Below are 14,972 nucleotides of genomic sequence, written 5' to 3'. Positions count from 1 at the left end.
AGCACACTGTACCGACGATTTCAATGTGTTATCCACTATGAAATTCTTCCAATTTTTGAATGAAGATCTTTTGGTTAAAATAGCTTCTTTCACCTCCCCTTTTAACCATGCCGGTAATTGTTTTGCCTTCTTTCCACCTTTCTTAATGTGTGGAATACATCTGGACTGTGTATACTCTGGGGTGTATACCATCCGGTCCAGGTGATTTACTACTCTTCAGTTTGTCAATCAGGTCTACCACATCTTCTAGGTTCACTGTGATTTGATTCAGTCCATCTGAATCATTACCCATGAAAACCTTCTCCATCATGGGTACCTCCCCAACATCCTCTTCAGTAAACACCGAAGCAAAGAAATAATTTAATCTTTCTGCGATGGCCTTATCTTCTCTAAGTGCCCCTTTAACCCCTCGATCATCTAACGGTCCAAATGACTCCCTCACAGGCTTTCTGCTTCGGATAGATTTTAAAAAGTTTTTACTGTGAGTTTTTGCCTCTACAGCCAACTTCTTTTCAAATTCTCTCTTAGCCTGTCTTATCAATGTCTTACATTTAACTTGCCAACGTTTATGCTTTATCCTATTTTCTTCTGTTGGATCTTTCTTCCAATTTTTGAATGAAGATCTTTTGGCTAAAATAGCTTCTTTCACCTCCCCTTTTAACCATGCCGGTAATTGTTTTGCCTTCTTTCCACCTTTCTTAATGTGTGGAATACATCTGGACTGTGCTTTTAGAATGGTATTTTTTAACAATGACCACGCCTCTTGGACATTTTTTACTTTTGTAGCTGCTCCTTTCACTTTTTTTCTAACAATTTTTCTCATTTTATCAAAGTTTCCCTTTTGAAAGTTTAGCACGAGAGCCATGGATTTGCACACTGTTCCTCTTCCAGTCATTAATTCAAATTTGATCATATAATGATCACTATTGCCAAGCGGCCCCACCACCGTTACCTCTCTCACCAAGTCCTGTGCTCCACTGAGAATTAGATCTATAATTGCTCCCTCTCTTGTTGGTTCCTGAACCAATTGCTCCATAAAGCTATCATGTATTTATTTATTTTATTTATTTAAAACATTTTATATACCGACTTTCACAGACAAAGTCTGACCAAGACGGTTCACAACTTCAAAATATAAGAAAAACTGAAGAAGATAATTAAACAAAAAAACTACATAATAAAAACAAAATCAATAAATAAAATAAGTAAAAAAGATGGAAAAAAAGTACAATGTATAATTATAATCCCTAATTCTTTAAAATAACTTATACTAAAATTTATAACTAAAAAACGAGAAAAGCCAGAAAAGGTTAAGAAACCAGAGACCAGTGTTATCACACGGTTAGCAAAAACAAGCTATAAGTTCTATGTATGTATAATATACATCCACTATTAATATGAAGATCTTTGAGGAAAGATATTTGTTTCCTCAATTCCTGCAAAGGCCATTTTAAATAGATAGGTTTTCAAAACCTTCTTGAATTCATTGTGATCAGTAATTGATCTTAGTGTATTTGGGATCGAGTTCCATCCAGGAACGTTATCTCTCTAGCATGTCCCGATGATACATTTACCCAGTCAATATTGGGGTAATTGAAGTCTCCCATTATTACCACACTACCAATTTGATTAGCTTCCCTAATTTCCCTTAGCATTTCACTGTCCGTCTCACCATCTTGACCAGGTGGACAGTAGTATACTCCTATCACTATAGTCTTCCCTGACACACAAGGGATTTCTACTCATATACAATTTTGTATTTAGTCTCATGCAGGATGTTTATCCTGTTGGACTCTATGCCATCCCAGACATAAAGCGCCACACCTCCTCCCGGGTGCTCCTCTCTGTAATTGCGATATAATTTGTACCCCGGTACAGCACTGTCCCATTGGTTATCCTCTTTCCACCATGTCTCTGAGATGCCAATTAAGTCTATGTCATCATTTACTGCTATACATTCTAATTCTCCCATCTTACTTCTTAGACTTCTGGGATTAGCATACAAACATTTCAAAGTTTGTTTTTTGTTTGTATTTTCATTCTGCTTTTTAATTGATAGGGATAAGTTAGAATTTTTTAGCTCGGGCGAGTTTTCAGTTACAGGCACTTGGACTACTTTTCTTATTATTTGAACCTCACTGTCGGGATGCCCTAATTCTAATACATCATTAGTATCCTTTGAAGATACCTCTCTCCGCACCATGCACTGCTGAGCGACTGTCGGCTTTCCCCTTTGTTCTAGTTTAAAAGCTGCTCTCCTTTTTAAAGGTTAGCGCCAGCAGTCTGGTTCCACCCTGGTTACGGAGGAGCCCATCCCTTCGGAAGAGACTCCCCCTTCCCCAAAAGGCTCCCCAGTTCCTAACAAAACTGAATCCCTCTTCCTTGCACCATTGTCTCATCCATGCATTGAGACTCCGGAGCTCTGCCTGCCTCTGGAGACCTGCGCGTGGAACAGGGAGCATTTCAGAGAATGCTACCCTGGAGGTTCTGGATTTAAGCTTTCTACCTAAGAACCTAAATTTGGCTTCCAGAACCTCCCTCCCACATTTTCCTATGTCGTTGGTGCCCACGTGTACCACGACAGCCGGCTCCTCCCCAGCACTGTCTAAAATCCTATCTAGGTGACACGTGAGGTCCGCCACCTTCACACAAGGTAGGCATGTTACCAGGCGATCCTCATGCCCACCAGCCACCCAGCTATCTACATTCCTAATAATTGAATCACCAACTATGACGGCCGACCTAACCCTTCCCTCCTGGGCAGTAGGCCTTGGGGAGATATCCTCAGTGCGAAAGGACAATGCATCACCTGGAAAGGAGGTCCTCACTGCAGGATCCTTTCCTGCAGCACCCGGTTGATGCTTTCCCATCATGAGACCTTCTTCCTCCAAGGCAGCACCAGAGCTGCCAGTCTGAAGTTGGGACTTGGCTACTATGTCCCTGAAGGTCTCATCTATATACCTCTCTGTCTGCCTCAGCTCCTCCAGGTCTGCCACTCTAGCCTCCAGAGATCGGACTCGTTCTCTGAGAACCAGGAGCTCTTTGCATCGCATGCACATGTACAACTTCTCACCGGTGGGTAAAAAATCATACATGTGACACTCGATGCAAAAGACTGGGAAGCCCCCCTCTTGCTGCAGGACTGCTGCCTTCATCTCAATTTTGATCAGTTCCTAAAGTTTTAGGATGCTATGGGAGTAGGAATGTGTCTAACGTCCTTTAAATGTATTAATTAATTAACTATATGTCTGGTAGTGGCCTACCGGGGTCTGATCGAATTCTCAATAAAGTTTTTGTTGATGGGTTTCTTTTTTTTGTGAAAGTGGCACCTGCCTATAAATTAAGGGATGAGCTAGGGGTGGGAGGATTGGGAAATACAAACAGTCTAACTTCAGTTAGTTAGCCAGTGTGACTTACTGCTCTCTTGATTAACAAATGTTGATACCTATTCACCCAATCACACTATCTCAACACCTTTAACAGGTGAGTAACTGAGCTGAATCTTTCAACCTTTTTAGATATACACTGCTCCTAGCTTATTTCTAGCTTCTGGCTACTTTTTGGGGTTTTTTGTTTTGTTTTTTTTTGGGGGGGGGGGGGGGTTTTTTTTTTTTTTTTTTAAATACAAACACTCAGTTCTTTAAAAGTCTGCAGAGCACTCAGTTCTGCAGACTTTTAAAACTTAAGACACTACCTACTGCTTACTAGCTAGCTTATTGACTGACTATTTAAAAATACAAACAGTCTAACTTGTTTATTCCCTGCCTTTCTGACTATTAAAAGCACACGCACACAAACGCACTAAATAATATTCTCAAATAGTTAACTTTGCCCGAATACTTTTAAAAAGACAATGTCCAAAGCAAAGACTTACTGATTCCTTTCAGCCACCAGCAAGGTGACCCTCTCCTCTCATTGTAGAAATTCTGGCCAAATACATGATTTTTATTGTTGATAGTAATCTTGAGACGAGCTGAATTTAGCAAGTTACACGGTATGCCTCACTGTTTCGACACTTGTTTGACCTCTGCATAACTTGGGCACCTCTTCTGAACAACTTGTGAAAACTCTTGGAAGAAAATAACTTGCTGTTGATCGTAGAATATTGTGGATACTTGCCTTGCCCTATCTATGACCCAAGCTTTGTCTAGATAGATGTGTAATTTAAGGATTAACTTGCGGTGCCTACCTCCTGAAATAGGCAGAGGAGCCAAGACCCAATATGCTTGTTCAATTCTTATGTGGCCTCCCTTACCATTTAAATTCAGCTCTTTTGGAATCGAAGTGGAGAAGAAGGAAACTGCATCTTTAACCTATGATAACACCAGGAGGACCACTATGCGCACATTTTTTCACTGACTGTTTTTTTATGTCATTTTTCCTAAAAACCATTAAGATTGCGCTCAAGTCCATCTATTTTTTGTTGGCCTCAGGGAGAGCTCCACCTCCTCCACGAGGCCGGCAGTCTCTGAAATGCGCGCCAAATTATCCTGTGCTGTAGCAACGAGTTGATCCACTTTCTCCACCACCACTGCTAATTTAGTGGTGATGTCTGAGGTAAGCTTGGTAGAAAACTTCTCAAACATGTCTTGATTGATCTTTGTAGTTTCTAAAGGAGTCGCTGGTATGGGCCAATCCTCCTCCAAAATGGAGTCTCCTCCTTGAGAATTTTTACCCAGCATTTGAGAACAGTTCAACCTTGGACTTTTTGAAGGTTTATCAGCCTACAATCAGGCAGCGATTTCTTACACCCATCTTTAGACATTTTCCTACAGTTCTAAACAGGGAATATGTGAAGAAACAACTGGATTCTGAATAAGGTCAGGGAGCCCGTCTCACGCTGCCATCTCTCAGCAGTGACCTGGCCCATATTTCCATTTCATCATCTTTCTTCACACATTGCTCCTTGTGTCCTTTCAGTTTTACTCGACCACCTTGGGTCTTCCTCCTTTTACTAATATATCTGAAAACTGTTATGTCACCTCACTTTACCTCTTTCGCAATCCTTTATTCCACTTGTCCTTTTGCTTTCCTTGTTTCTCTCAGTTTCACCAGATGCCATTCTTTTTGCTTTTATTTTATTCGCCAACTGCTTTGAGAATCAGATCGGTTCCCTTTTCCTCTTCTCTTGAATAATTTTCTTACAGAGATTTGTAGCTTTTGAAATAGTTCCTTTTAATTTGGTCCAATAATACAAAATGGCACTGGTAAATAAAAACAGTGCAGACCACAATGAATTAGGGATAGAAGAAATGAATTCAAAATTCCTGTACTTTAATTTCTTCAAGCATTTTAAATGTATGATTACTTGCTGCACAAGGCAAAGACTAAATGGTAGCGTTCAGTCATATAAAATTGTGTCTACCTTTTCTCCACTCAGATATGCTATTCTAACGCAGTCTGAAGGCATAAAGCATGGATGTATCTTTCTGCATTTTCTGATAGGTTATATTCCAATCTTTTCACCTTGTGTGAGGTCTAGTCTTCTCATGACACCACAGCTAAGGGAGATTGTAAGACATGGAGAAATGTGTGGGAAACCAAGACTTGTTCCTCCCAAGCATATCACCATTCACACCCAGCTGTGTAAACTTTGGTGAATAGAATGGGGAAATCTCACAATGAATTTATGGTTTTTTTGTTCAGCCTTGCTGTACATAAGTAAGAATTCTGACTTAAGATTCTTCTGGGGATATAGTCAAAGGTAGTGAAACTGATGGAGATGTATTAATCTGGTTAGTTTTGCCCTGTCTAAAATGATTGAGAAGACATCTTGTTCACAAGAACCTCTTTTGATTCTTCTTTCCTAGCAATGCAATGTCCTGAGAACAGCCAGTACAAGATCTGTGGTAGTGCATGCCCGACCACTTGTAATGATGATGCAGTCAAATGCACTGAGCCTTGTGTGGAAACCTGTGAATGCAACGATGGCTTTGTGCTGGATGAGGGGAAATGTGCTCCTAAGAGCATCTGCGGCTGCATCTTTGAGGGCCGACTCTATGAAGCCAATGAGAAATTCTGGGGAGATAAGAAGTGTGAGAAACAATGCATCTGTAACCCATCGACCAGGCAAGTCGAATGCATGGCCACCAAATGCAAAGCCAACCAGAAATGTGATGTGGTTAAAGGCATCCAAGATTGTTATCCTATGACCTACGGTACCCCTGCTCAGCTTCAGGAGACCCTCACTATGTCACCTTTGACAATCGTAAATATGACTTTCAAGGTACATGCATCTACCTTCTTACTGGGCTATTGAGAAAGAGTGAAGACTTGAATGACTTTCAAGTCTATGTCCAGAATGACAACCGAGGCAATAAAGCTGTGTCCTATACCACTCTTGTTCAAATTCAAGTTTTCAATTATGACTTCATACTCAGCAGAGCGAATCCTGACAAAGTGATGGTAAGTTAGAAATATCAATTGTTGTGTAGTTGTATGTATTAATTTTCTCGTTTATTTAAATAATTTTAACCGATGCTATCTCTGATCCTAGGTGAGATTGCTATGACAGGTACTACTTGCATCCTCTCCCAGTCTTCCTCCCCCCTCTACCTCTGTTTTCAAATGGTCCTAGGAAAGATCTCTATATTGCACCACTATTCGTGAAAGATGATTTTTATTGGAGATATATGGTCGCAGCATAGGTCAATTACATACAATAATTCAATAATTTGGTGAAATGTTTTTGTTGCTGCTACCCTTAACAGAAGGCTTGGGGTTACCCTGCAAAGAGCAGCAGTTGCAACTATCCTTAAAAAACAAAATTAAATTAAAAATAAAATAAAAAACTTGCTGGGCAGAGTAGATGGATCGTTGTGGTCTTTATCTGCCGTCATTCACTATGTTACTGTGATACTAATCACTGAATATAATCAAATATTCCAGCAACGTCTCAAATAACCATAGGGTGACCACACCCTCATCTGCTGAAATTTCACTTCACAAACAATAAGCATCATGCTGCCACAGGGTTGACCGTTGAAGCCAACCCCCATTCCAGCATTTCGCTGTCTGGGATGCAGAGCCATCAAAACCTTGAATCTCAAGTTATCCTGCATTTTGATCCTTGATTACCAGGTAAAACATTATTTGCAGTGCAATGACATCGCAGGAGTCATTTATGAATATGCAACATGATCTCCAGGTGGTGATTAGACCATTTCCACCTGTCAAAGCCAAAGACGTGACAGGTAACTAGACTCAGCTCTCACCCACCCATGCAACGTAAGGACAGGAAGTCTGGTTACTTGCTATTTCCTGCCCGACCAGCTTTTAACACTTTTCATTCCTTGCTGTGCCCCTGGACATAGTCAACCCCACCGCAGTAGCTACGACTGTTTGGTATTCTGCCACTGCCACTGTGCCCTACCCGTGCCCTACCGTGCCCCAAAGAAGAGGCTGCTGGGTGGGCTGACCCACACTTATATTGTGATAACAGCCAACCCTTAGCCTAACCTGTCTCTCCCTGACCCAGCCTTGAGATTTAGAGCTGGAGCACTCCCTGGTTGTGGCTTCCCCACTCCTATATGAGGATGAGTTGGCTCCTTAACCAAAAATGTAAAGCAACAAAAGACATAGCAAAATTATTCAAGCGGCCTTCCAACATTGTGCTCTAATTTGCAAATGTCTATTAATCAAATATCCTTTTCATTCCACTACTCTTTATATGCCTGCATAAATCAGAACTTCACTTTTTTCCTGAACGTTTTGATGCATACTTCTAGTCGCAGTTCTTCCAGCAATGAGCTGCAAATTGTTTAACTTGCTACTGTGAACACACCTCTCGTCTCACATAGGCAAGATCCCCAGAAAGATGTGATCTTAATTGATGAGCAGGCTCGTAAATCACTTGTCTTTGCATTTGTTTCTGCACTTGTTTGTTAGCTCCTCGCTATCACTCTTGTTCCTTCTAGTCCCATACCCTGCACCTATTTAATGTAATTTCAACCTGCAGTTATGATGTAAACCGGTATGATGTAACTACCAATACCGGTATAAAAAAGCTCTAGATAACTAAATAAATAAATACAGAGAGGACTTTACAGTATAGAAATTTAAACAGTAAGATTTTAACTTTATCTACCTGTTGGAATCGTGGACCCTTGGACTCAGGTGGAGTTGGCACAAATTACAGGGAGGAACCCTGCAGGTCCCCACCATCGGCATGCGGAGTTGGAGGAGGCAGGCCCCTAACTGGAGCTTCACCTATACCAGCCCACAATCCCCTTGAGTTGAGCCTTTGGGTGCCAAGTCAGCAGGTCTTAGGTAGGGGCCTCTGCTGCTGATTGGAGGATCCATCAAGGTTGATGGATATTGCAGGTGAATCTAGAAGCAGGTTGGGGTCAGTGTCAGACAGCATGCAAAGAGGTCCAGGAGGCAAGCAATGGTCAGAGGCAGGTGGCATTCGAGGAGGTACAGAGGAAAGGCCAAGGTCAATACTGGGAGTCTGTCCATAGAAAAAGCAGGGCAGAGAGGCAAGACAGGAAAGCAAGAAACAGCACAGGAGGCAAGGCATACTGGAGAACTGAGCATGGGGGCTGATGAATGAGACGAGGACCACAAGAGCAGGATAACGAAGACACTGGGACCAAAGACACTGGAACTGAAGGACAGAGGTTCAGAAACTGGAGAATACAGGAACAGGACCACTAAGGCAACTCACCCTAATAGGCTGTAGGGAGATCTGATGCAGAGGCAACGGAAAGATGTCTTCCGTGGCGTTATATAATCCAAGGAATGTGATGTTATCAGAGGGCGCCTGCTGGGTTTTCCCATTGCTGACCCTTTAAGAATAGGGGCGTCGGTTGCACGCAGGGCCGAACATAGCTGGAATTAGGCCCGTGCCAGCTAAGAAAAGTAGGCCCCTATGTAAGGTTCTGATGTGATACTTAATAAGAGAAATCGTTTTCTAAATTTCCCAAATAAATTTTATTTATTTAAAAAGGCTTTACGAGCTTTTTTGTTAGCAAATTCTTCAATTACAATTGAAATTTTTATTCATTCATGTTAGAAATAGATATATTTAGCTTTTTTTAAAGTTTTTCCCAACAAAAGTAGGCCCCTTGAACATTGTAGGCCCTAGTAAAATGGCCATACTGGCACCCTCTGTTTCCTAGAGTGGACGTGCGTGTGCCTTAGGAGGAGCGGAGCCCGACTTTGTCTTCGGCGTCTTGCTGTGGGGATCTCTAGCAGCATCCTGCCATACTGGAAGCTGAGGCGGCTTGCCGGTATCCTAGCATAAGTGGAAAGGTCCAGCCTGAAAAGCGAGTGTGACGGTTCACATTAGGAGCCTACAGACTGACAAATGCAATAGTTTCTCCCTTCTTAAGACCCCCGTTGAGGCTCGGGATTTCTTGGGGTAGTGTAGATGGAACTCCTTCAGTAGGTTACGGTCCAGAATGTTGGAAATGGCTTCTAGGAGTTCTCCTCTGGGCCGTAATCCTTCCAAATGATGAGATATTCAAGTTTCTTACCCTTGCGGTGGGAGTCCAGGATCTCCTTGACCTCGTATATTGTTTCCCGATCAATGGTTAGCTCTTGAGGTTCTGGTAAATTCCTAAAGAGCCAAGAGAGTATCAAGGGCATAAGTAATGGGAAATGGAATACATTGTTCATTTTGAGAGTTGCTGGCAGCTTCAATTGATTAGTAATTCTTGCAGTACTGGACGGGGCTAATGTAGCATGGAGCAAGGCTCATGGAGGGTACTCGCAAGTATAGATGATATGTACTGAGGCACACTTTCTCTCCTGTTTTAAACTGCAGAGCTGGTCTTCTGTGGGCACCTGCCAACCTTCTGGATTAGGAGGGTGGCTCATACCCATAGTTCTTGCAATCAGTGGGCCGACCATTGGCCCGCTGGCAAAGGCACGGTTTCCAGCAGTGGAAGCAGAGGCAGTGGTTGTTTCCTGTAGACCAGCAAAGAGAGAGAGGATCCGATAGCATAGCTCTCTGCTTCAACGGCAGGGGAGAAGAAAAACTGATACTTCACGCATATCCAGCATAGCTCTCTGCTTCAACAGCAGGGGAGAAGAAAAAAGGATTCGCACTCACAAAGCGGGGAGTAGCTGGCTTGTTACGGCGGTTACTACCCCAAACCAAATAAGCCTGATACTTCACTTTCAATGCATATCCTGCTTCAACGGCAGGGGAGAAGAAAAATTGATACTTCACACATATCCAGCATAGCTCCCTGCTTCAACGGCAGGGGAGAAGAAAAACAACCAATAAGGGCTGAATGGCACGGTCTGGGTAAAGCAGATGGGCATGGGTGTAGCTTGCTTATTGCGGCGGTTACTTCCCCTACTTCCCCTACTACCCATAACTAATCAAGCTTGATATTTCACTTGGTTGCAGCTCCATCACTGCTCTCTACATTAATGGTGGGGGTGGAAGGGAAATAGAACCAAAGAGCTAAGAGAAACAGATAAGTATGAGAAAAAAATGTGAAGCTTGCTGGGCAGACTGGATGGGCCGTTTGGTCTTCTTCTGCCGTCATTTCTATGATTCTATGTTTCTATGGGAATTGTGGGCAAACTCAGTCCAGAGTAAGACAGTGGCCCAATTTTCCTGGTGCTCATTGATGGATGAATGAAAAAATGCCTTGAGAGTACGGTTGGTACACTGCACTTGCCCATTTCCTTATGTAATCATGAAATCTAGCATAAGGCCAAATTTCTTGCATAGGCAACGCCAGTATTTTTCCGTAAATTGTACTCCTCTGTGACAGGATATGCTTGTTTATGCCATGCAGATAGAAGACATGAAGAGTAAAGATGCATGCAAACTTGAGTGCAGATGGGAGGCCTGGTAGTGGGATAAAGTAGAGAAATGATCTATGACTACACAGATCATGGTGGCACCATTTGAGAGGGGAAGGTCTATAATGAAAATCCATGACAAGTGGATCCAGGGTTCCCTGGGGGCTGGCAACAACTGTAACAGCCCCCAGCGTCAGCAATCCAGTCTCTTCGTTGCAGACAGGTTAGGCATGAATCAACATAGGCTTTGATGTTTTGCTTCATTTGAGGTCACCAGTAGTAGTGCTGAAGCATCTCAAAGGTCCAAGACATCCAGGGTGATCTGAGAGACAAGAGTCCCATTTTACAAATTACCGTCTTCCCTATAGGGATGGTCATGGAGGTAGCTAGGAGTATCTTGGCAGGGTGAATTATATGCCTGGAATGTTCTGAAGTATCCTCAGCCTGGAAGGAGTGAGAGAGAGCAGTTGCACGTTGGTTCTTGAGCATGGGGCGGTACCGTAGTTTGAAGTCAAAGCAGGCATTTAATTGTTGAGTTTGGTGAAGATGTTTGAAGTTTTTATGGTCTGTCTATATTGTGAAAGAGTGTTGAGATCTTTTAAGTAAATGCCAACAGTCTTCAAGAGCCAGTTTCACGGCCAAGAGATCTCGGTCACCTACTGGACGAGGCCAATCTCTGCTTTTACTTTGTCAGGATCTATGTGGAATCTGTTATGTGAGACGATGTACACAAGAAAACACATTTCTCCAGCTTAGCAAACAAGTTGTTCTCTTGCAGGTGTTGCAGGACTGTGCGGAGGTCTTGAGAGAATATTAGTGTGTCATCTAGTTACACGACTACACATGTATAGTGAACCTAGATGATGCTAACCATCTTTTTGAAACTCCTGGAGCATTGCAAAAGCCAAAGGGCATGACTAAATACTCGGAGTGGCCATCCTGAGTGTTAAAAGCCATTTTCCACTTGTCACCCACCTTGATTCGTACGAAGTTGTATGCACCTCTGAGATCCAATTTGGTGAAGATTTTCACGCCTTGGAGGTGGTCGAAGAACTCTGATATCAATGGTAAGAGAAAGGGGTCCATCATTGTGATCATGTTCAAGCACTGATAATCAATACATGGCCTACGGGAGATGTCCTTCTTTGCCAGCAAAGAAGAATCCAGCTCTAGCCAGGGAGGAACACGGGCAGATGAAACCAAGCTGTAAGTTTTCTCTGATAGTCAGTCATGGCTTGAGCCTTGGAAAGTGACATCTGGAAGGGGCATAGCATCTGGAAGGAGCTTAATCTCCCAGTTAAATGACCGGTGAGGGAGCAGTCTAAGCTTTTCGTTTGGAGAAAATATCCTTGAAGTCCGTGTACTGCGGAGGAATACCAAGAAGCACACTGAAACTGAAGGACACTGGAACTCAAGGACAGAGGCTTAGGAACTGGACAACACAGGAACAAAACCGCTGAGGCAACTCACACTACTAGGCAATAGGGAGACCTGCTTCTGAGGCATTAAGTGATGTCTGCAGGGGCCTTATATAGATCAGGGAGTGTGATGTCATCAGAGGGTGCCAAGTGGATTTTCCTGCCTCTGGTCTTTTAAGAATAAGAGCGGAACCCGGCTGTGACAGTGGCATCCTGCTGCGAGGATCTCCAGCTGCATCCTGCTGCTTTGAAAGCTCAAGCAGCTTGGCCGCACCCTGGCATAAGGGGAAAAGCCCAGCCTGAAGGGTGAGTGTGACGGTTCGTGGAAGGAGCCTATGGACCACCAAATGCAACACTACCAAACAATTGGAAGCCAGTGCAGAGATTTCAAATCGGTGTAATATACTCATGGAAAGAAGCCCCTACTAGTAACTGCACTGCTGCATTTTGAAATAATTGTAGCGCTTCTAGAGATAAATTAGGCCACTAATACATACCAAACTACAATAAGCAATACCATTGTTAACAAGCACATTTATCCTGGTTCAAAAATCATTAGGTTTTAATCTAATAATAGGCGAAATTTATAAAAGGAGCTCCGGACAATTTTCTTAACGTGGCTGGAATGATACAGTTATATAACCTAAAAATGCGTGCTGAATGAGCCTGTCCAATGGTTTAACATTGAATGATAGAGCTAATGTGGAACATAAGTCATTGCTATCAAATGTGTAAGCATAGTTTTGCCAGGATAATTTGCAAAACAGATCTATGCACATACGGCCGGATTTTAAATCGACCACGTGCGTAGACATTGCCTCTTACGCACACCGCCGGGCCCTGCACACGCTGCACGCATTTTAAAAAAGGCCCAGCCACACGTGGAAGTAGCCATACGTGCATAAGTGCCTGGACCCTGACAAATGGGAGGGCCGGGGGGCAGGGATGGGCCATCCAGGTTTCTTGCAATGTGTTCCGCTTAAATGTCCCCTAATGCAGCTCCAGCTGAAACACCGAAGGTGTTTGCAACGTAGCGAATTGTGCAAGAAACAAGAAAAACCCGATAGGTACAGCTTTCTATTCGGTTGTTTCAAGACATTATACATTGATTTCAGAATGATTCCACAGAAGTGTTGGGCACATATTGCTTTTGAAAAATTTGAAGTATCATTGAAGAAAAGATACAAAGAAAATTGGGACATAAGGGCTTGTGATGATGGTCAGGACAGGAAGTCAAAGGTTTGAAGTAGTCCTTGGACTGGTCCGTTTGATGCCCTTACCACAAAAAAATTTAAATTAAAAAATCTAAGTGACAAGAGTTTTTGTGGTAAACAGTTTTGTGTATGACATTTGTTTGAAGTCTGAAATAAGAAATAAGATACATTGAGATATATCAGTATAACAAAATTTGTTCAGCCATTGCTCCCTTTTTAGAAATACAAAATTACCCCGCCAGTCTATGAATTAGAAAACCATAAACATAAAAGAGTGTTTATTCCCCAATTGATTTTATTTCTCTTATTGATATGCCGCTCTTCACACGTCTAAAGGCAGCTTACAAAACAAAGAACATTCACAATTTAAAACAACATAAAACCAATACACACAACATCACAAACACGAAAATCACTAGTCTGAAAAAAAAGAACAGTTTTTTGCTATTTCTGGATTCTGGAAAACGTCCTTAGTATGTCATTGCACAGCCCTATATGATGATTGACTTCGTTTTTCAATGCTATTTTCTACAGGTGAAAGGGCTGCTGATTAATCTGCCATACAGCATCAACAATGGGGAAATCATGATCTACAAACAAGGCTTTGATGCAATAATCCTGACTAACTTTGGATTCAGAACAACCTTCAACTATGATTCTCGAGTTTCAGTAACCATCCCAAGCACTTACGCCGGGGCTGTTGGTGGTCTCTGTGGAGACTTCAATGGAGACCCAGGCAATGACCTGATCATGAAGAACGGCATGACCACAACAGATGCGACTGTCTTTGGGAAGAGCTGGAAGATGAAAGATGTCCGTGGATGCTCAGAGGAAGACAAGGGAGACTGCTCTGATAGGGCCTCAGTCGAAAGCCGCCAGAGAGAAAGCAAAGGAGAGTGTGGAATCCTCTTGGACAAGGATGGCCCCTTTAGGGAGTGTCATGCCAAAATTAATCCCCAGGGCTCTTTCAAAGACTGTGTGTATGACTATTGCTTCTACAAAGGTCGTCAAGATGCTATATGCAAAGTCATTTCCAGCTATTCCGCAGCTTGCCAAGACGCTGGTGCCACTGTCTATGCATGGAGGTCTGCCAAACTTTGCAGTGAGTAGTCTATTATGATAGCTTTCTTTATATTCGCTGTGTCAAACAATATTAGTTTAGAGGAGAGAAATCTTCAGTGAACAAGAGCTTCAGCCTAATATTAATTACACCTTCTGCTGTTAAAGTGCTTTGTAATAAAAAACATTTTTGATAAGACGCCATGGGAAAAGACCATTTTCAATGAAATTTTCTCTCCTCTCAGCAGCTAAATACAGCCACCAAATTTCACAATGAAGCTAAATTTAGTACAGTAAAAGCTGTGGGAGAGGTCGGGGAGATAGAGGCTTTCATTTTGAAACTTCACCCATAATATTCCATGCATATTTTACACCTGCTATAAAGCAGACACAAAGTTTACAAATTTGCTTGCAGGTCCACAGATATTTTGCAAGCTCCCTTCTGGTTTTAAACCATAATTTCTTTGTTGCATTTTTCCTTCTGTGATATCATAGGATTCCCATAATGAAAGAAAAGCTG

The 14,972-nt window shown here is 42.4% G+C and overlaps 1 protein-coding gene across 1 annotated transcript; it reads left to right on the top strand.

The window, feature by feature from the left end:
* Positions 1-6,253: 6,253 nt before the first annotated feature.
* LOC115081299 (IgGFc-binding protein-like) lies at positions 6,254-14,503 on the top strand. Its single transcript, XM_029585792.1, has 2 exons — positions 6,254-6,405; positions 13,928-14,503. Exons 1-2 carry the CDS (start codon positions 6,403-6,405, stop codon positions 14,501-14,503), a joined length of 579 nt encoding a protein of 192 aa, XP_029441652.1. The 5' UTR covers positions 6,254-6,402.
* Positions 14,504-14,972: the final 469 nt, after the last annotated feature.

The sequence above is a fragment of the Rhinatrema bivittatum genome, unplaced genomic scaffold (assembly GCF_901001135.1).
Source record: "Rhinatrema bivittatum unplaced genomic scaffold, aRhiBiv1.1, whole genome shotgun sequence".
NCBI lineage: Eukaryota > Metazoa > Chordata > Amphibia > Gymnophiona > Rhinatrematidae > Rhinatrema > Rhinatrema bivittatum.
This window is presented reverse-complemented; position numbering and strand designations above follow the sequence as displayed.